The 21,516-nt window shown below is 38.0% G+C and overlaps 1 protein-coding gene across 5 annotated transcripts in view; it reads right to left on the minus strand.

Annotated features, from left to right (window-relative positions):
* Window positions 1-21,516, minus strand: part of LOC122348711 (activating transcription factor 7 interacting protein) — a 30,354-nt gene that overhangs the window by 6,634 nt on the left and 2,204 nt on the right. The window contains exons 1-2 of one of the 5 annotated variants that reach the window (XM_043244504.1): window positions 6,474-6,510; window positions 6,040-6,120 (exon numbers count right to left, since the gene is read on the minus strand). The exons of 1 other annotated variant lie outside the window; for it this stretch is intronic. In XM_043244504.1, coding sequence (XP_043100439.1) covers window positions 6,040-6,105 — 66 coding nt within the window. In that variant the 5' untranslated portion in view covers window positions 6,106-6,120; window positions 6,474-6,510. Of the gene's footprint in view, window positions 1-1,878; window positions 1,978-6,039; window positions 6,121-6,473; window positions 6,511-11,155; window positions 11,237-21,516 lie in introns of those variants that run through there. 3 more of the 5 variants (XM_043244514.1, XM_043244538.1, XM_043244531.1) reach the window with 3 other exon arrangements.

The raw sequence follows: 21,516 nt of genomic DNA on the forward strand, positions 1-21,516 counted from the left end.
CTTAAAAATATTTTATATTGTTTATAAAGAATCTGTGCTGATGCCATCCTGTACCTATAAAAGTTAGTAGATATTACTTATGTCCGAAGCGAATCGGTGCATACAATGTGACACAGATGTACTTTACGCTTAAGTCAAGGTAATATTAAAACCTATTTGTAATCTAAAAATACTATTTTTTTTTTTTTTTTTAAGGACAGAACAGGTCTTAAAATAAATTACAACACGTGGTGTTCTCCTTCAGTGTTCATTAAGAGACTCTCAAAGCTAAAATTGTACACAATGAATAGCCACATGGCACAGTTCTTATGAAATTATTCTGATACATTAAAAAAAAAAACAACATGTCTGAAACCGTTGGTACTTTAGCATCAAATGCCAAAACTGTTCTGAAAATGACCTTTCAACCAAGACCAGAGATAAATCAAAGTACAGTAAAGCTCAACCAAATATTTACATTAAGCCATTTTCTGTATTTCTCAGCACTCCCATGAAAAAGAGTTGCTAGCATTGAAATGAACTTGCTATTAGCATCAAAGCACCGACCTGGATCCAAACAAATAATCTGTCTGGATTTCATTCTAATGCTGCACATCTATTTTACTTCAGTTATTCTAATCTAATCTTAGATTTACTACACATCCAATAAAACAATAAATAATAAGAAAATAGGGCTGCAAGCATAAATCCACAGACCGCCGCATAGCTGCTGCACTGCTACATTAACAATGCTGGCAGGTGTGAATGACGTGGTGTGTATATTTTATATATAGACACACACACCAAAATCACGTTGTCCTGGACCATTTGCAACACCTTTAACTTCCTGTCTACAGCCGTTCCTTTGAGGTCTGGTATCCATGACAACCACGAAAAAGACCTTTACGGAATTCAACTGAAGATTTCATAGCTTTTAAATCATTTGCCACCCTAAACACCACAAACTGCTCAGTCAGGAGCGAGACCGGTGACTAGATTGCACAAAACAAAAAAGAAGCCAAGTTTTCATATTCCAACAGGTCATGAACCTGAAAAGGCAAATGTGTGATAAAAACTAAACCGTACTAAAATGCATCTCTGTATTCCTCCCTCTCCTCAGTTTTATGTCCCTGAAAAGGGCATTCATTTCATAAAAATGGCAGCCAGCTTCTGGAAAGCTTGTTCTTCTTCTGCTGAACGCCGCGCACAGGCTCACTGCGGCCCTCCCCCACCCAGTCTGTAAACATAGACGCTGATGTTGCCGCTCATTGCAAAATGGTCGCCAGAGTTGCGGTGTAAAGCCAGGCTCAGGTCTACAATACTCCTCCTCCTGAAGCTCAGACTTGAATCCATGGAGTCTGTACTAACTTTCAACAACTGGTTTCAGAAACATAACCTCGGATTTCTAAAAGAAATGTTCGCAAAATAACAGAAAACGGTAGTGCGTCTTGAACGGTTTACAAGGTCGATACCTGCATGACACCCGAAATAAAGCGAACGAAAGGGATACAAATAAGCAACCTTTAAATTTAAAATAAAATCCTAGCAAAAACGTTAAATGACAAAAAGATCGCAAAGGATCGCGCGCAGATTTTGCGCAATCAGCACTTCCTATGGCGAAAACCCAAAGCACTAATAAAGTTTCCTTGTTGAAAGTAAAAGGGGCAATTCCCAAAAATGGCAGAATTACAAAACCATCACTAACAACGCAACAATTTTTCGCGAAAACGCCTGCGAAACCACACAAACGTGAAAAATCGGTTAGAATTAGCGAAAAAAAAAAAAAAAACTAAAATCCACCAAAACGTCCATTAATCTTGAGTAAACGCTATTAAATATGAAGGTGAACATTTTTTTTTAAAAATTCGTCTTCAAGAACCGAAACGGCTCGAAAACAACCTTGAGGTGCAGTCTTCAGGAGTAGGCCTTGATTAGTAGCGAGCGCGAAAACAGGAGCATGCCTAATTCCCAACTAGCTCAGAGCGCACACAACACAGAAAAGAGGAACAGAGAGAGACAGAGAGAACAGGAGGGGGAAGGGATCTCGTGTGCAGAGGCGGAGCACATTCTTTGTAAGGTGTTGGCTGTAACCAGAATAAAAAAAAAAACAGTGTAGCTACACAAAATTGTAGCGTTACAACCAACAGTACCGCGTCATATAGAGCAAAAGGTCACTTTTTTTTTGGATTCTGAGACTGTGAGATGATTCATCACCCCCTATAAGCTCTCTGATCCATCAGCGGTATTCTAAAACCTGTGATTGAAAAAGTCTGCCAAAAAAAGACATTCAACCAAAAAACCTTTTTAAAATCAGTGGAAAATAAAGAATAAAGAACAAAAACCTCAGCAGCAAGAAAGAAAAACTGCCATGTGCTGAAAAGCAAAAAACGGCCCCCTCCCCCACTGCTGCAGGCACAGAGAAAACAGGGTGGAAAATTACTGCGATGTGGATCGTACCATTACAACAAGAGGGGTGTCTCGCATGCACCGCTGCGTGTCAACACCAGAGGGCGTAGAGAAAAAGCTCTCTGTTCTGAATTTGAAAAAAAAGTGCCAATTTGTTTATATGCACTCCATATTTTTCAATGAGCATGAATCTCTACTGCACAGAGCAGGATTATAATGAGGTGAAAGGTCAAAAATGCTGTCAAAAGCAAATTGTAAACAACTTTTTACAACAAAATGAGCTACGGTCGCCATTTCAATGGTGAATGACAGACAATTGAGAATGTTCAGCATATTTGAGCACTTCTGACTACAAAATAAGGCAAGTCTCAGTCTCAGAGAGTTGTGTAGACATTTTAACTGCGTAAAATCAAATCTAGTAAGTGACATAGAAGCTCTTTATTTTCTGGATTTTCTTTCGTGTTATTTACAAAGGCAAGCTGATTAAATGGGAACAAATCCCTACTGTTCATTTCATTATTTTGCTAGTAAAGGGTCATTTGTAAAACTATCCCGAATACCAAACTACATGTTCCCCAGCTACATCTCATTAGACGTAGCGGTTAGCGTATGAACATTTAACTCTAGCGTTCATGTGGGCGACTCGCATTCTAATCCGGCATCATGACACTTTTCGATCTTCCGTTTTGCCCATCCATTCCTGTCATCTCTTAACTGCGCCTATAAATAAAAAAACTGACAAGGAGCACATTCAGTCTATGAGAACAAAGCAGAGGAGCTTCCTTATTTAAAAGCGCGGTCAATTTAATTAAAGAAAAATGTAAGCGCAACAGATTTTACAGATCTCTAAACCCTCATGACTTATGTTGCATCTGATTGAGTTCCTAACAGACAGTAAACGAATACTGACGAGTTTCCACATACTCCGAGGTCTGACACGGTTTCCAACCAGACGCGACAGGACCAATGAGCTCGTCCACATTAATCTGCGCTTCTGTCCTTGCCATGACAAACAACGCTGCATTTCGACATCTTAATTTGCATTTTCATACGTATCTTCGGGGTAAGCCTCAAGATCCACAAGATTTAAATAAAATTAAAAAAAAAAAAAAAAAAACAAGAACACTGCAAAAGCAGCATGGACGCCTTAAACTCTAGGTTTATATTCTTAGAGTCACGACATTCAGGAGTAACAGAAAAATCGCAAGCTCAGAAGAACGGGCGAACCGAGAAAAGCACATGCTAATCTGATTAGATGTGATTGTTGCATCGCAACGTTTTTACTTTGGACCGGACAGAATCTAGTTGTGTGCACCAGACACATGGCTCCTGCACAGAGCCTGTCAAATGTCCTTTCTGTGCTAACATACTCTGCTGCATCCACAATCAATAAAAGTGTGATAGATAAACCTAATACTTCTCAGGTTCGTCCTACGTCCGTCAGAGATCGCAAGCCATGCCTAGTCGCTTCACCTAAAAGCAACACCCCAAGTGTGAATGGAAGGAAAAGAATTGCTCTACAGCACAAGACAATGCCCTTCCGTTTTTAGACTTTGGAAGACCACTACAAACAAAACTATGAAGAGAAAATCAAGTACACACACACACAAAGTGAATAATGAGAAAGGGAAAGAAGTTCTTAAAATTTTACTGGGGATAAGACGCATGCAGTGAGAACGCTCCCTCTCCCCCACTGCTGAAGAATGTGCGCTCATGACGGTAAAAGACGACAGACATGGATCGTACGATAACTAAAAGGGGTGTGGGAATGCAGAATACAAGGAAGTCTGTAAATAATTCAAAAATTCATGTAATATTATACGAATGTCCCTAATGTCTGATGAAGGCCTTGAATGTGAGTAAAGACCATGATATTAAATCGGAAAATTTAAAGCTCGACATTTTCATATGGAGGACGTTTGGCGCCTTTTTATGAAGAATTGTCACACGGGATTCAAAAATGAGCATAATACTGCAACTGCAGCTGTGATGAGAACAATAAATAATCTGTATGCCATCAGTGTGTAAAGCCAGATTTATTCTATGTTGTTTTAGTGCTCTCTGTGGTTTTGCACAAGCTTTAGCTACTTCAATACTACATATTCTAAACCGCTAGGACCTCTCTGGTGTTCTGAATGTTTTGGAACAGCACTGCTAATATTGTTGGGTACATGTGACGTATTAATTTGTTTTATTTTAATTAAATAAATTAGAATAAGCTATTTTAACAACTATTTTTCTTACAGTTAAATGCATTTTGTTCACAAGGGTCTAACATCTGTCGTTAAAATTCATTAAGCTTTTAATGTGTTTTAACGAGGAGACCGAGTTACATACACACCTAAAATGTTCGTCCTTTGCTCTTTATAATACTATATTAGCACAAAATTAATTCCCTTCACTAGTGAAAAAGGGGAAATTATTCTGACCAAATTCGGATTCCTAAGTAGGTTCATCAGATCCTATGAAAACGTAGTTCAGTACTAGAGCAGACAACCCGCAACGGAATATCCGATATTTACAGTGCCACTGATGAAATAAGACCTGAATCCATCTTAAAACCCTCAGTCACTACAAGTGTTTGTATAAAAACAGCTTCCTTTAGCAACTACTTTAATGCACAGCCTGCTAATAACAGACACGACCGGCAGCAACAGGCTGAAACCAGTTGAGACGAGTTAACATCTCATAGATCTCTCTCTCTCTCGTGTCTAAAAACACTTGGAGGTTTAGAGCAATTAAACTAATCAGCAGATTTAGCGGTTAATTTTACTTTCAGAAAAGAACGGATGTTTCATACTTGATTTTTGCTCAATGACACTTTGAGAACCCTGCAAACACTGTTGTTCGAGTGCGTGAAATATAAAATATTTCAGGCAATGGAGCTTAAACTCCTCTAGAATGAGAGGAACCATACGCGGCACGTCAGCAGGAAAGCGTGCACACACTGCAGCTAGACTTTTTGTAAAGATTGCTTTAAGAGCCCCTCCTCCACTCTGCCATTTTACACTCGCAGCTCTGCACTGCAGTAACACAAAATGGCCACCAGCTCGAGTGCTGGCAAGTAAAAAAAAAAAAAAAAAAAAACCCAACTGAAGTTGCACTATGAAACCAGAATAGGCAACATTTAAATGAAGTGGCTTGATTTTACAAGCAGTCTCATTTACCAAGTTTGCACAGAATATGCATTTGACTTCAGCCGAAGTTGCTTCCAGACGATTTTTTTTTTTTTTTTTTTGCATAGAAAAGCTGGCTTTCGATCCATCCTTATGAAGTGTGAAATTTCATCAGGGTGTCTTCCATCAACCAAGGCGTGGGTCCTGACCTGATGTGGTAACATCTGTCTTCAGGGGAGTGTAAAGATGTCTTCTTGTGCTTTATTCTGGCACAACTGGAGTTCTTCGCATTTATAAGTACTCTTCAATCCATTCAGGTCAGGTGTTCTTAGTCTTCAACACCTTGACAAGTGAGTTATAGGACAGCAGCAACATCTCTAGAGATTCATTACACACGGGTAGGCTAATCTATTATACCGGGACAGTTGTACTTCAGAAGTGTTAGATTATAAAAACATTGACAGAAGCGGAAAAGAAAGAAACAGAACATACCTAAGGCCTAGGCCTACAAAGGTGCTCAGTTCTACTAAAGAGTTACCTTTGTGCAGATTTGGTTTTGAAGATTCTGATTGGTTCCAAAAAAGGACCTGAACCAGCTAATCATGCTCCTCGGGGTCACCTGTAAATTACCACAGGTGTGTTAAAAGAGGGCTGGACCTAAAAGGAAAATCTCAGGACTGAGTACCCCTGAACCACATATCTTTCCAATTAAAACGGTCAACAACCAACATACTCTTAAGAAATAGTTAGACTCATCAGTATCATGTTATGTAGCCAAATATGCATTCAAAAAGATAAACAAGAAAAAAATAAAAATAAAAAGCATTTTTTCGCTAATGAAAAAAATAAGAGAAAAATCGCTAACACTTGCAACTACATTTAGAGTAATCTAGTAAAACAAAGCACATGTTCACGCAAAGATTCTAATGAAAAGCAGCAAAAGGACAGGAAGACAGAGAGCTGGGAGCTTACACTGCTATCCTCAAATGCAGGCCACCTTCTGCTTGGAGGAGAAATCTGCAAGCCTGACTAGCCTTCCTTGCGATCAAAAGCCTAGCAGTAAAACGGAACAGATGTGGGGGAGGGGCAGGGCTAGGGCTGTACCATTCATTTTACAGGGGTGCTACTTTTATTTATGTTAATAAATATTAAACACGCTACTGTATACTTCTTGGCACTGACAAATGAGCTGTACTACGTACATGCACTAAGGACTGAATCTGTGATTTTTATTCAGGGTTTACTTTCAGATTTCTCTTTCTAATTTATCTTGTACAAATGTTTTCACTTGTTTTGAAACGGCTGAAACCGAAAACTGGTTTAAACGTGCATTAGCTGAAACGTATCAAACTAACTGAAATTAGCCTAGTTCTAGAGCACAGCCACACTGCAGTGAGGCTCCACCCTCTTGCTGCAAAGTAACACGGCAGAGCAGACAATGGAAAATTACTGAAGAGTCCGGACCGTACCATTGTAAGGACAGAGGGGGAGACGCTGCTAACTTGGATGTTGCAACTGTCCGAGTTCCAAAAAGACACTAACTACAGGTCATTTCCAGGTCAGGTCCAACTAATCAGAGGGTTTTTATGTTTGTCAAACAGCAGTGAGGCATTCCAATCAGAGCCAACTTGGAACGAAAAATATTTTAAATTTTTTTTTTAAGCTAATAATTATTTAGGATACAAGTCTATAATGCAGCGGTTCTCAAGTGTGGCCCATGATTAGTTGTGACCCAAGCATGTCTGGGCACCTTACTTCGAGGAGCACACAAAAAGTACATGGAGAGGGGGAGGGGAGCATTGGTTGGACTCTACCATGTTTGTGCTTGTCTTTTCTATAAAATTATTTATCTTCTACACTAAAACAAACAACCTTACTACATTTATTAAACCCTAACCCGTTATATCTTTCAGCAACAACACGAAACAAAACGGTCCTCAGTAACCAGAAGAGTCTGTCATGATCGAACGAGCCAAACCGCACTCAACAAAACAACGGCAGGCTTTCTATTGAATTACCCATTGTCAAAAAGGTCACAAAAATAAAGATTTATAGAACCAAAAAAAAAAAAAAAAAAAACCTGTCAAAAAAAATCATGGTTGTGAGGGAACACTTTACCCTCCCCCACTGCTGCACAACATGCAGTCAAAACTGTAGAAAGCAATAGGCAAGGAATGTACTATTCCTAAAAAGAGGGGTGTGAAAATTCATGATCTTCTGCATAAAAGGAAGAAATGTCTAAATGTACATACAAATCACAATCAAATTATATTGTCTCAATGCGTTGACATTATTTTCTGACATTATATCTGAGTGGAGGCAAATCCCGACCTTTATCTCAACAACTTGGAATTTGGCACTTCCTGCGTAGCACTAGCTGTAAGAAATGCTAGTCGGACTGGTCACCTCATTGGTTCCATTAAAATCTAAATCCATCTTTATGAAAGAGTTCTGAGTCTTTATAGCTATTTTTAGCTAATATTTCAGTATTACGAATTCACAAAAGGCATTCATTTAAAATCTGCCTAAGTATTTATTCATTTCAGCGTTTTGTTCTTCTTACAAGCTTAGGACACATCAATGCTTTTTTTTTCTTATTTCTTTGGATGAAGCCCCGCGTGCTTATTTTACCCTGCATAAGTAGCCACAGATTTTTCTGCACCGCTAATCAGAGGCAGCGACAAGCTGCTGCTGAATCTACAGCACCACGGCAGGAACAAAATGTAGTTGAGCTGAGTTTTGAGCTCACAATCTGTACTGAAAGTGATGAGGCGAAGCAAGAACTGCGAATCAAAAATATTACAGACTAAATAAACATCATTCCATTCCATGGTTTCCACTGACTAACATGTCGTTTGTGAACATATGACTATATGGTTCTTTGTAGCCAATCAAACATTTTAGTTTCAAACTTGAATTATTGGGTTGAATCAATTTAATGACTCACTTGACGAATTAGCATCTGACTTTGTGACTCACTGTCATATTAGTCATGTCCAACTCAATTGACAGAAAACGGAATTGGTTTAGACTTCACATGACATATTTACTAGTACTGAGATGCCTTATTACCAGAGCAGATGCCAGCTCATTCGCGCACTCACTAGAATTAGCTAGGTGATTTTTAAAAAACGTAACAAAGAAATCTATTTGAAAAGTGGTCAGTGGAACTTTATTTTTAAAGGAGATATATATAGATAGGATATTCATCGTTACTACTGTTGGGCTAATATATGTCCTAAGAGTTTAAGTGCTCACTGAGGTGTTGACACGGTAACAATGAATAATCTGAACACTGCTGACCAAGCTAGACAAAAACCAGTACTGATTAAATTAATAAAAAATATAAATAAATGGGAAAGGAAACTACGGAAATGGACAGTCTATTCTCTATGCTTTAAATAAAAGCAGCTATTCAGGTCAGTTATATTGTTAGCAATTCAATTTTATTTGTCCTATTTGATCCTTGGGCATACCATAAAACACACAATACATAATACACTGCTAAAATAAGCAATATTAAAATTATATATTAGATAGATTTAATTGACTATTTTTGAAATTTGTCATTGTGGGACTGCTAATATTTTTGGTGGTTCCTTAAGCATTTACAAGTGGAATACACCATTGTTTAATTAAAGGGCAACATAAACATTAAGAGGTAGTAATCGAAATAAAAAATAAAATGTTTGTGGGCACAAACATAACCTGACTTTTTAAAAAAAAATGAATAATGCAATAACTTCTAGGAAAAAAAATAATAATAAAAAAAAACCCACACACACACTGCTTTCCTGCTTAACGCTAGTATATACACACAGCCAGCTAATCACAGACGCGGCCTGCAGAAACTAGCTGAAACCGGTTTAGACTGGCTTCGCTGTAGGTTCTATGTCACGGATCTCTCGTATGTCAGTCTAAACTACATTTCTGGTAACATATGCAAACTAACTACAGGATCAAGCTACTAAAATTTAACTTCACACTGAACCAATCTATAATCTCTTTCTTGTGTGATTAAAAATATGATTTTAAAAACAGAACTAATCACACGAGTGCATGAAGTCAGTGAAAACCTTTAATGGATTAAAGCTTCAAGTATTTCTAGAAGGACTGAAACCAAACCCGGCGCAACAACAGTAAACCGCGCACACTGCAGCTATCCCTCGAGTTCTCTTTAAGAGCCCTTCCCCCACTCTGCCATTTTACACTCGCAGCTCCGCACTGCAATAACACAACATGGCCACCAGCTTAGCTGCTGGCAAGCTAAACAACCGAAGTTGCACAAATCACAGGAAGACATTTCCAAATTAAAACAAAGTGGCTCAGGTTCAGAGCTGCTTGATGTAGTGGTTAGCTTGCTTGTAGGATGTTTCTTCACATCGGACTGTTCCTGGTTACCTGCGGCAAGATACGTCCAGTTGTTCGTCCACACAGGAGCTGAATTTCTTGTTTTTTTAAGATAGATATTTATTAGTCGCACTGGATTAATCAAGGTTCTACGGAGAGAGCACTGTGAGTCCAGTCATTCAAGCCTGGTCATCCCTCCACATGATATAGAGGTGACATTATAGAGGTGGTCTTGTCTTCTGCAAAAGATAGCAAAGATGGTTTCCATTGATCCGCCAGGTGTTTAAGTCTTCTGGCTTTGCTTCTGCATTGGAGCACTTTTAAAAAGTTGTCTCTTCAATCCAACAACTTGTGCTCAGCAAGTGACGGTTATGGAGTAGCAGCAATGTCTCTAGACATTAACTGCCCTGTTGGTCACACATAATCAAAAATACGGTTATAATATCTAAAAAAAAAAAAAAAAAAAAAAAAGCCATGCCTTAACACGTTGATTACACCACATCGCAATAAAACGTAGCCACTCTCATAATAAACAAAGCCGTCTGGAAGCACATGATGCCTTTAGTTATCGAAAACACCACATTTTTAACTGTATGCTGCACTACACAGCCACTTGTTTCCACGTACTTAGCTTTTTTCTGTAAAATAATGTCTGAATCTTGCTGGGTTGAATTTTCTAATCTGTTCTCTTCCCCCCCTCACTATGTATATACTGTACACAGCTGAAACAACTCTAATAATTACTATTTTTATTGATATTTTACTAAAAAAGAAATAGTTTCGAGCATATAGCTAATTTATCCACAATTAATAATATTGATGTGCGGCTTCGTAGCTTTCAGTACAGAAAAACTGTAATGGAAGTGTGCGATTCCACTCCATCCTTTGTGTAAACTAGAGTTTATTTCGGCCTCTAAACAAGCACACAAAAGCAGCTAATTAAGGTCCTCGGGATCTTGTAAATTACCAGCAGGTGTGCTAAGAGGGGTTGGACCAAACCGCTGCTGAAAGGAAAAGCTCCAGAAGTAAGATTAAGTACACCTGAAACACATTTTCCAAATCAACTGATCAAAAACCAAATCAACTGCTTTCAATACATGCTGGGAAAGTCATATCTGAACATGGCTAACATTTTCACGCTAAAGCCAAGTAAAAATCGCAAGCACCCCACTAATTGGTTAATATTACGTTTAGTTAATATATTTTGTGTTGTTATACAAATACTTTACAGAAAGTAATTACTAATAGTAGTAACTAATGAGAAAACAAACATGGACAGGAAGACAAGAGAGCTGGGAGCTTACACTGCTATTCTCAAATGCAGGCCACCTTCTGCTTGGAGGAGAAATCTGCAAGCCTGACTAGCCTTCCGTGCGATCAAGAGTCTAGCTGTAAAACTGAACAGATGTGGGGGATGGGCAGGGCTAGGGCTGTACCATGAATTTTACAGGGGTGCCACTATTTAATTCTGCTAATTTCTAATCAACAAATACACTAACACACTGTGCATTGAAAAACAAGCAGTACCTTCTATGTGCACAACCCTAACTGTGAGAGAAAAGAGTGTCGCAAAGAAAACCAATTTATCAATTTTATTCAGGTTCTACTTTTTTTTCCCCTTTATCAAATTAACTTTACAGGTGACCTGCCATGAAACAGAATTGAAACGGAGAACTGTTCCAGTATAAATCAGGTCTCAAAATATAACTAGCTGAAATTAGTTCTAGAGCACAGTCACACTGCAGTGTAGCTCCACCCTCTTGCTACTCAGCAGAGCAGACAACGGAAAATTACTGGGAGAGTGTGGATCGTACCATTATAAAAGGACCGAGAGGGGGGAGATACTGCTAACTTGGATGTTCCAACTGCCTGAGTTCCAAACAAGTGTCAACTACTTGCCATTTCCATCTTACTCTGAGGTCTGACGTATCCGCCAATTCAGCATTGAGGTGATCAGCATATTCTCTAACTAGTGCCTCTCCTTTAATAAATATGCACATATGGAGGATTTGTTGATCTAAATACAATTAACTGTGGAAATGAGTCGGTAATGCAGCGGTTCTGAAGCGTAGCTCATGATTAGTCGTGAGAGAACTCAAGAATGTCTACCTTAAGGAGCACACAAGGAGTACATGGAAGGGGGAGGGGAAGCATAGCTTGGACTCTTCCATGTTTGCAGATGCCTCTTTAAAACATGTTGCCTTCTACAACAATAAACAACATCTTCGGGGCCACTACTGTATCCTGACCAAGCCGACACCATAAACTGTCCTCAGTGATCAGAATAGCCTGCAAGACCTCAAACTGTTCTGTTTCCAAGTACGAAAATACAAATGGGGTTTACGATGAGAAACAGAAACGAGTACTTAAATATTAGTGAGGGTAAAACTCACCCCTCCCCCACTGCTGCAGATCGGTAGAAGGACAGGAATGGATTGTACTATTATTTAAAAAGGGGTGTGGTGACAAAAGCTATTTAAAATCTTCACCATTAGCATCCAGACCTTACACTACAAAAATCATACAGTGAACAAGCACATTCTGTTAACTCTGACTATGCAAAAATGTTAGTAAAAAAAAAAAAAAAAAAAAAAAAGCTCTTCCCAAATGTTAACATTAATAAAGCAAATCTCTGCAATACATGCAGCGGTTTATTTATTTTTTTGCTGCCTTTCTGGATGAATACTCTCATGCATGTTTTACCCGGCACAGGTAGCCACAGTGTTTTCTGCACTGCTAATTAGAAACAACAATGCACCTCTGCTGAATCTACAGCACTACAAAAGGAACTGAATTTTTGCCTAGCTATGAGTTTGCAGCCTAAACTGAATGATGATAGGGAAAAAAATAAGCATAGGCACTCCTAATTTTACATAGAACTGCATGAACAAAAATTGCTGATTAAAAGGTGTTCTTTTATCATTTCTATATTTGAGGTTAAATAACAGCTATTACTTTAAGTCAGTTGTTACGAGTGCCTTTAATTCACCTTTATGATATTTTTTAGGTTATGAAGAATAATACTGTTCTCTATTCCCAATGCCCTCTCTTTAGCTTCAGATTAACTGTATTTTGTTTTCAATTTGGTTATTTATAGAATCTGCTCTCAAAAGTATGTGCTTAATTAATACATGTACATGCAATGTAAGTGCTTTGGTATTTTTTTGCATTATTAATTGCATTTATAAATTCTATTCAATTTAATTAAAAGACATACCTGCAAATAAATATAATGCTAACAACCAAACCCCCACCCCGGTCCTGATTGAGACCAAAGACAACTAAAAAAAGGATATACACGTCTGAAAGTGTAATACAGCATTTTGTAGATTTCAGGGGAGCTAATCCAAAAACAAATAAAATCCAAGATACATTAAACAGAGATAATTGTAGGTTAAACACTTGTTTGTGTGTGCTAGAACACAGCTAATGTCGTTTCACGCTACTGTGTGCTCAGTCAGCTACTCATTGATATGACTGGCAGAAACCGGCTGAAACCAGTTTAGAGTAGTTCAGTTACTAGCTGTAACTGAGCCCTCATGTACAGGCCAAAGTTTGAAGGTTTCAGGCAAAATATCCAAAAACGATATATGCTCTACCATATTAAAACGTAATTAGAAAATGTGACGCATTTTACAATGATCATTTCTCATTTTCTGGGAAATAACATTCTATTACAGTCAAAACCAACAAAATTGCAAAACAGGTGCATGGAATGGAACTTTTCATTTAGAGCTGAAAATCCCTATAAAATGACTAGAACCAAACACGGCACAATGGCAGTGAAGCTTGCACAATGCAGCTACCACTCAGAGCTACACCTCAGCAAAGTCTCTTCAAGAGCCCCTCCCCCAGTCTGCCATTTCAGACTTTGCACTGCAATAACACAAAATGGCCACAAGCTCGGCATCTAGCAAAGCCGAAAGTAGCAACTGCGGTATTTCTGTGAAGTTAGCGTAAAGAAACAGAACGTACAAAGTGTTTAGATCTCAAAGATGGTCTCATTTAGTCCATAGACTGAAGCACATTTCTTTGTCCCCAGGTCAAGGTCAAATCTATAAGTAATGCTGTTCCACAATCAAGGTTATACCACTTCAAGACACGGCATGGTGTCTCACAACCTAATCTGATTTGTTTTTGGAGAATGAAGGAGCAGGAAAAAAAAAAAAATTCATTTTAAGAATGAAAACAGCTTCACAGATTCAAACCACTCTCCTTTTCAATCTTGTATTCTGACAGCAATTTAACGTAAAGTATAACGAAATAAGAACAAAAAGACAGAGCAAATGTAATCATAAAAAGACTGAATTAAGATGGAACTGTATTTCGTGAGCGGTTGCAGAGCAAAAATGCTGTTGCGCAAACATGCAACTAATCATTTACAAGTCAATCGATATGGGTTTTTATCTGGCTGATGCCGATATTTTGAAATCAGGACAGCCGATGGCTGATATAAGATGCCGATTTTTTTGGGTCTATATGTTTGACATCTTACGCAGCCAGAGGGAGAGAGATTCTGCATCAACAGATGCACTTGCCTAAAAATTGTATTAAAAAAAATGCCAAAACTAGGCTCAACTAAATCAGCCAGCCAATCAATTTGTTGACCTCTACTAATCATAGATAATTACGCGTATTAATCGGTAAGCTGATCTATTATTCAGCATTTGCAATTTTGTTAAAACATACACATTCTGAACATATAAGCTAGTTTAAATGGAAGTTGTAATTTGGTTTGTTGTGTTTATTTTGATACAGTAAAGTGCTGTTTGCTTATATCGAACTTATTACTCAATTAGTATTAGGGCCTTTAGGCTAAACAGCATTTTTCGTTTGTAGTTTTGTAAAACTTTCCCACATTTCACTGGTTCGGTTTAGTTTGTGCTTCTCATAAGGGTGTTGAACTTCAGCTGGAAGATGATAAGTGTGAAGAGAACCTTGCTGAGCAATAAGTTAAAGTCGACCTGTTAATAGCTAACTAAATCTGAAAATAGATCTAGTTAATGGCCCAGTCATTTGAAGGCAACCAACTCTCCATGCATTTATTACTGATCTCTGATAACTATCACAACAACATAAGGATTCCATGCACTTGCACGTGTTGACCAAGCATTCACATCTGAATTTAGGTGTACAGCATGTATTTCCTTCAACCCACACAGGCAGTCTTCACAATCGACACCTTGTGCTTGACGAGTGACAGCTAAGAAATGTCTGCAGACTGAGCCCCGAGACTTTTACAGATTCATTCAAGTTGAGCAGCATCACAATATTGAAGTGATGCCATTTACTAGATGTTGCTCTTCCCCAAGTGTGCAAATATGGAAGCTTGCACAGAGTATACGAAAGATATTATGCATAATTTTGTTGAAAACCATATTTAATATACCATCTAAAAAGTCGTAAACAGTAAAAATCCAGGCTAAAGCAAGGTGGACAATGATCAGTTTATAGTAGTATTTTACAAATAGACTGAATGAACATGGTCCCATCTAAGCCATGTCACACTGTGGGATCTTAGCTGTCACTAATGACAGATTCTACGACATTCGAGACTCAAAAACAAACATAAACAAGTAGACTATTGCAGAGTTTTGTCGTTAATCAATGACAACTTCGGAAAAGATTAGGAACATTCACACAAGGAACTGAAATGGTGGCGAACGAGTAAAAACAATCTCTATCTAAAATGATCGTTTTGATCATGGCTTGTCTTGAATGTGTATAGCAAGAGGGGTTTTTTTTGTTGTCGTACCAATTGGGTCATTAGGTTTTTTTTAGGTCTCAGTAGGTTTTTGATTTGACAAGTCATCGTAGAAGAAGCCTCACCACAGAACTGTTCCCTAGACACTTGCAAAATTTCACCAGAGATAGTTTAATCGGGATGGCCGATTAATCAGCTGTGTCGAACTAGTGAACAAAGACTGCTGATTTTGGCAAAGGATCAGATGAATCTTTTAGGAATCGCCAAATCCTACAACAGCCAAAGCTGTACAATGTGTACCTGGATTAACACTACTTAATACAAAGAGTTAACAAATCGGTCTATAGATACCAGATTATCCATTTACATAAGCACGAGTATTACAAATAATGCATGCTTAGTGTTACGTTGCACTTTACTGATCAAACAAACAAGTTAAATCATTAGAATTGAATTGTTTACTTACCTGCATCACAACAAATGAAGCCACATTCACACAATCAGGCACAATGTTAACAATTTTAGCTACCTTTACCACCTATGTTTGGAACCTTTGGTAGGACACGTAAAGGCAATGTTATTCTACAACCACGAACGAGTTGTCTGGGGACCTTACCCGACATCTTAAATTAATTTAAGTTAAAATAGTAACCTTTCCAGTGATAGAGTACCTCAGCCCCTTCAAGACAATAATGCATGTTGCAGGGGTTGGGACAATCAAATTAATCCAGCATCTTGACTTCACATTGCGGCCCTTTTCAAGATGAGTCATTACTACATTGCGAAATGCTGTTTGGAAGGGCAGGGACATCCAAGTTCTGTAATTTTTCACAAAATAAACCAACCAACCTTACACCTAGGTGAATAGGCTACATGTTTTTTTCCAAATGCTAGCACTTTCCCGCTGCTGCTAACTAATTGCAAACAAACCACTCACAGAACTTTATGATTAGCTCAATCTAAAGAAACAAACCATGCACTAACTTTTTTTTACCACAACAAAATTTTTCCAAAGGGACGGAAAACTTTGAGCTTACACTGCTATCATCAAATGCAGGCCACCTTCAGCTTGGAGGCAAAACCTGCAAGCCTTCTCTGGCCTTAAATCAAAAGTCTAGCACTAAACTGAGCAAGCTGGGGGATGGGTGGGGGAGGGGCTTAGACAGGATTGTACCATTCATTTTGAAGGGGTATTAATAGGTGTACGACTTAAAGCGGTGCTGCAGCGACCGATCGTTGTACGGCATCAATGTACCGTGAGAGCATTTGATAGCTGATTGTTCCATACGCTCTTTGTTATCACTATCGAGGTACTTCAATGACAAACACCGATTAGCTGCTGTAGCGCTGCTTCGAGTCAAATACACCTACTATTAATAGTTTATATCAATAAAGACACCTTCAAAATTAAAAAAATGAAATGTAATTACACATAACGATATTGTTTTTTTTCCCTTTGAATTAGCCTAACTGAAAATGTTTTTTTTTTCGTTCTCATAGCATAAACTTTAATGTGGATGTGCTTTGAAAAAGTATTAAAATAGAAAACTGTACAAAAATAATGTAGTTGGACTGCACAACATATTAAACTAGCTGAAATTAGCCTAGTTCTGAAGCACAGCCACACTGCAGTGTAGCTCCACCCTCTTGCTACCAAGAAATTCAGCAGAGCAGACAACGGAAAATTACTGGGAGAGTTGGGATCATACCATTATAAGGAGTGTGAGGGGAAGACAACATAACTTGTATCGGCGGAGAAAGCCAGGCGCAGGAAACAGCATTAAATAGCAGTCTGCAGTTTTCATTGATTGGGAAGGGTAATAACAGTATCTACTCCCTTACTTTTTCCTGGTGTTCCAGCAGAACTGGCACTAATAACCAAGCAACGATATGAATACAGAGATTTTCTATGTAATATCTGTGTCTGTTAAGTAATGTATAATGTTTGATAACACACGAAGAGTGCTACTGTTGAGGAAAGTGTTCCTGTCCTTATAATGTACAGATCTGAGTTTGAAGAGTGAATGAAGACCCGAAAACAAGAAAGAAGAGCTAACGATTTAGCAGATTCAAGCTATTTTTGCAGATTAGATGTAGCATGAAGACTTGAAAAAAGCCTCGCTGTTCGAGTATGTTAGCTACTAAAACAAATCCACCTGGTTTAACAAATAATGACAGGAGTAGGACAGAAAGGGTGGTGTAAATATTTTGGCAATTTCATTTGGTGCCACTGTTCGCGCAAAAATGACACATTGCGCAGATGCACACTTAACCTAGGAGACCAGCACTGGATTCATGCTGTGTAGTGGGTTCACATAAACTACATCTGTCTTGGAAGCCTCAGTTTGAATACGTTGAAAACGTACTGAAATCGGTAACATTATTACTTTATGCTACTGGTTTCCAGAAAAAGCTAATAAGTCTGTAAGGTACCACTGAACATTAGAAACTGGATCTTAAGTGATTGGCAAGCACACAGCCCTTGATAAACTAAGGACAAGAAACCACCAAACCAAACACGAGCAAAATAAATGATACATATGACACTGCTGCATAGTTCCTGTAGCATAACTAGCATAGCATGGCGCTAATCTGCTAAGGTCTCATGCGTGCAAATACGCAGATGAGCTTTGGAAAGCAGCCAAGCACTGTAGAGGGAAATTATGTATGATTAAATATATTAACCAGTGCTTAATTAGGTCAGCAACCATAAACATAGTCAGAACAAAATACACACCGATACGAAACCCTATTGTAAATAAGGAAAATAAAATAGATTCCACCAAAAGCCTTCGGGTAATGTTAATTACCAAAAAGCTCATTTGTTGTTAAATACACAAAGTGTATAAAGAGGAAAAATATATAAAACCGCACCCCTCATAAGGAAAAATAGAAAAAGTGGAAAAACAAAAGGAAAGGATGGACTATACCATTACGTAGTTGTGCATAGCCACACCACATGTTAAAGAGAACGACAAAAAGCTTCAATATTTTGAACTAATTTCTGTTCTGTTGATCATTTTAAATCCTTATGATTTTTGCGCAATGCTTCCAATCTTGTAACATGTTTACATATAAGCTATTAAAATTAAAGAAGGCCAGGAGAAGTCAATAATGAGGCACCACATGATGTATAAGAGTGGGGGAAGGGTGGGAGGAATGGGGCTGTACCATGTGCTTTGCGGGAGATTTTAGGTGTTGTCTAACAGCTGGTAATGTTGTCAGTTATAGATGCACATGCCATGATTTCATCATGCCACTTTTGTTAGCGCAATTCGCTCTTAAATTATGCATCGATTATACATTTTTTTGTAAACACAACAATGGAAGGCCATATTAGATTACAAGCACTTCAAATAACAATGTTACAATTTCCGTCTCATTATTCATATTTGTGTCTATCCAAATCAGCAAAATAAATTAATTATTTTCCTGTTCAATTATGATATAATTTTTCTATGTTAAAATGTGTAAAATTGGTTTAGAAACTCAACTGGACTCGACTTGTTTGGTCATATATTTTAACATGGAATCGCTCATTAAATGATTGATACTATGCGTATTTAAATTTTTAGTTTTGCCAATGCTCCTATCCTGTATATTCCACTGCCTGCCTAATGTCTGTTTTTATCGATTTATATGGAGATACCATTGGCTGTTTATCATACTGAAGCCAATATTTGGTGTTGAGCCAACTACTATGAGCAGTACTATTGTATGATCACTGAGATGAAGCTGCCTGCATTTTCTTATATAAAATTAAAGAAGTAACAGCTTACCCAAAAAGAAACCGTTATGTACTCATACTCTTGCGATACAATTTAGGAATGAGAAAACGACTGTGTGCACAACTGTCTAATGTGCGGCCACTTAAATTCATCCTGATCTACCGCAAGCATATACAAACTTGATCATATAACCCAATCATCATACCATTATGATAAAACATCACGCCTCCTTGATGTGATAGCAAGAACTATTAACCTTTAAAACATAAACCATTGTTTAAATTACCCTGCCATTAAACAACATAGCAACATAACATTAGAAATCGTGAAATCACCTAAAATAGTACAAATTCGTAAATCGAATAACAAATTACTCATAAGGCACAAGTAGCTAGTGACCTGAGATCTTTGTTGTTCATAGTGCTGCTGTGTTTTCAAGAAGTAAAGCTGTGCTACCACAACCGGTTTCAGCCAGTTCTGTCCTACTCTCTATACTCGTAATACGAGAAGCTCTCCTTCCACCTCTGTTCCCATTGTTTAATTGCGATGTCAATTTTGAGATATCTTGAACGATTCACATTTTGTGGAAAGTAAAGACCAATATTTGAATAGTTAATAGCCAACAACAGTATTAAGAATAATGAGACATCCTAAATTTATATAATCGCTTAATGCACAAAACAGTTCGTAGAGTTCGACTCGGTAACGGTAACATAAGATTTAAATGCCAGTAATAGCTAGCGACACAGCTGTTGTTCACAGTGCCATTGTGTAATCAGAAAGTAAACCGGTTTCAGCCAGTTCTGTCCTAGTCTCTTCACTCAGAATATGGTGCGCTCTCTTACTCCTTCTTTTCATTTTTGAGCATTATTTTGATAAGAGTACATGTTAGAAGAAGCACAATTTCCTTTGAGATTAAAGTTTGTGCTTTACATTTTTACGACAAAAAAAAAATATGAACGAAAATGAAAAAATAGCTGATTTTTTTTTGTGTGGATAAATTACAGGGAAACCAGGACATGTGATATAACAGTGCACATTGACAGTGCTTAAAGGGAGAAGAGGACTGGACCATGTAGTCTTGGAACCACAATCACTTTATATTTGCCACTGCGCAGCTTGCATCTATAATTGCATTTTAATCAATTACACAATTTGTCTGTGAACAAAAGTGTGCGACTGTCATGAAGCACAGACGTAAAAACATAGTAAAATACATCGCACAACAGCACAGCTACCCTGTGACTTAAGACTAGCACAGTCATTCCCCTCCCCCACAATGAATTTCAATGGGTGAGTGGAAAATTACTGAGAGAAAGGGCTGTACCATTTAAGACTTTAGGGGTGGATCTAAAAAAACGTACGTAGTTTAATAATGTATTATACAGGCTTTTTCCCCAGTCAAGGAAAAAACAATATATTTCTTTATTATTTAAAAAAAACACACAAAAGCAGAGCTTGGCACAAGTAGAGAGGCAAAAGAAGTGGGACAATTCACCTCAGTGGCAAATGACGCCCACATGATGTGCAAAACATATTGTAGTTCTTGAAGATCATGCATTTTCAATAGTCCATAACTCAGTCTTATTCTCTGGTGGTGAATCAAGAGCTGAGCTGGACTGTTCATCTATATCCTGATGTTGCTCCGCAGGGTTCTGAACTGTGAAGTGAATGTACCTTTAACTAGGCCTTGGCTATCTGAGGATAGTTATGAATGGTTCTTGATGGTTAGCAAAGATTTTTAAAAGATATCTTATAATGGATCTATTCCAGTCTATCAAGATGGATTTACCGCCGTCTGCTCTAATCCCTGTTAACATGATTCAGCAGAACCATTTTACCCATCTTCAAATTTTGATGTTCACTAGTCCACAGAATGTTTCCAGCCACACAGAATGTTATTCCAGCCAAATAATGGAGCGTTAATAGTGGGATAAAATCTGTAACCAGCTTCCCAAATCCCACACTGTATTACTTAGATGATCCACATAAAGGAAATTTAAAGCAAAGGTGCACCATGTTCTAGAGCTATGCTCAAGCCAAAACCAGCAACATCTGGGACTGGGCGATATATTCGTGCGTATCTCATCTGTAAAGCCGGTTGTTTGATTAGATTTAAATCTCCATTACCTGTTTTCAAATGTAGCGGCAGTGAACACACACAGCCATAGATCACTGAGCAAGTTCCGCAATATCTGCGATACTGAAACACGATATTGCGTAGCTTGTCAGT

Source organism: Puntigrus tetrazona, chromosome 1, assembly GCF_018831695.1.
Source record: "Puntigrus tetrazona isolate hp1 chromosome 1, ASM1883169v1, whole genome shotgun sequence".
NCBI classification, from domain to species: domain Eukaryota; kingdom Metazoa; phylum Chordata; class Actinopteri; order Cypriniformes; family Cyprinidae; genus Puntigrus; species Puntigrus tetrazona.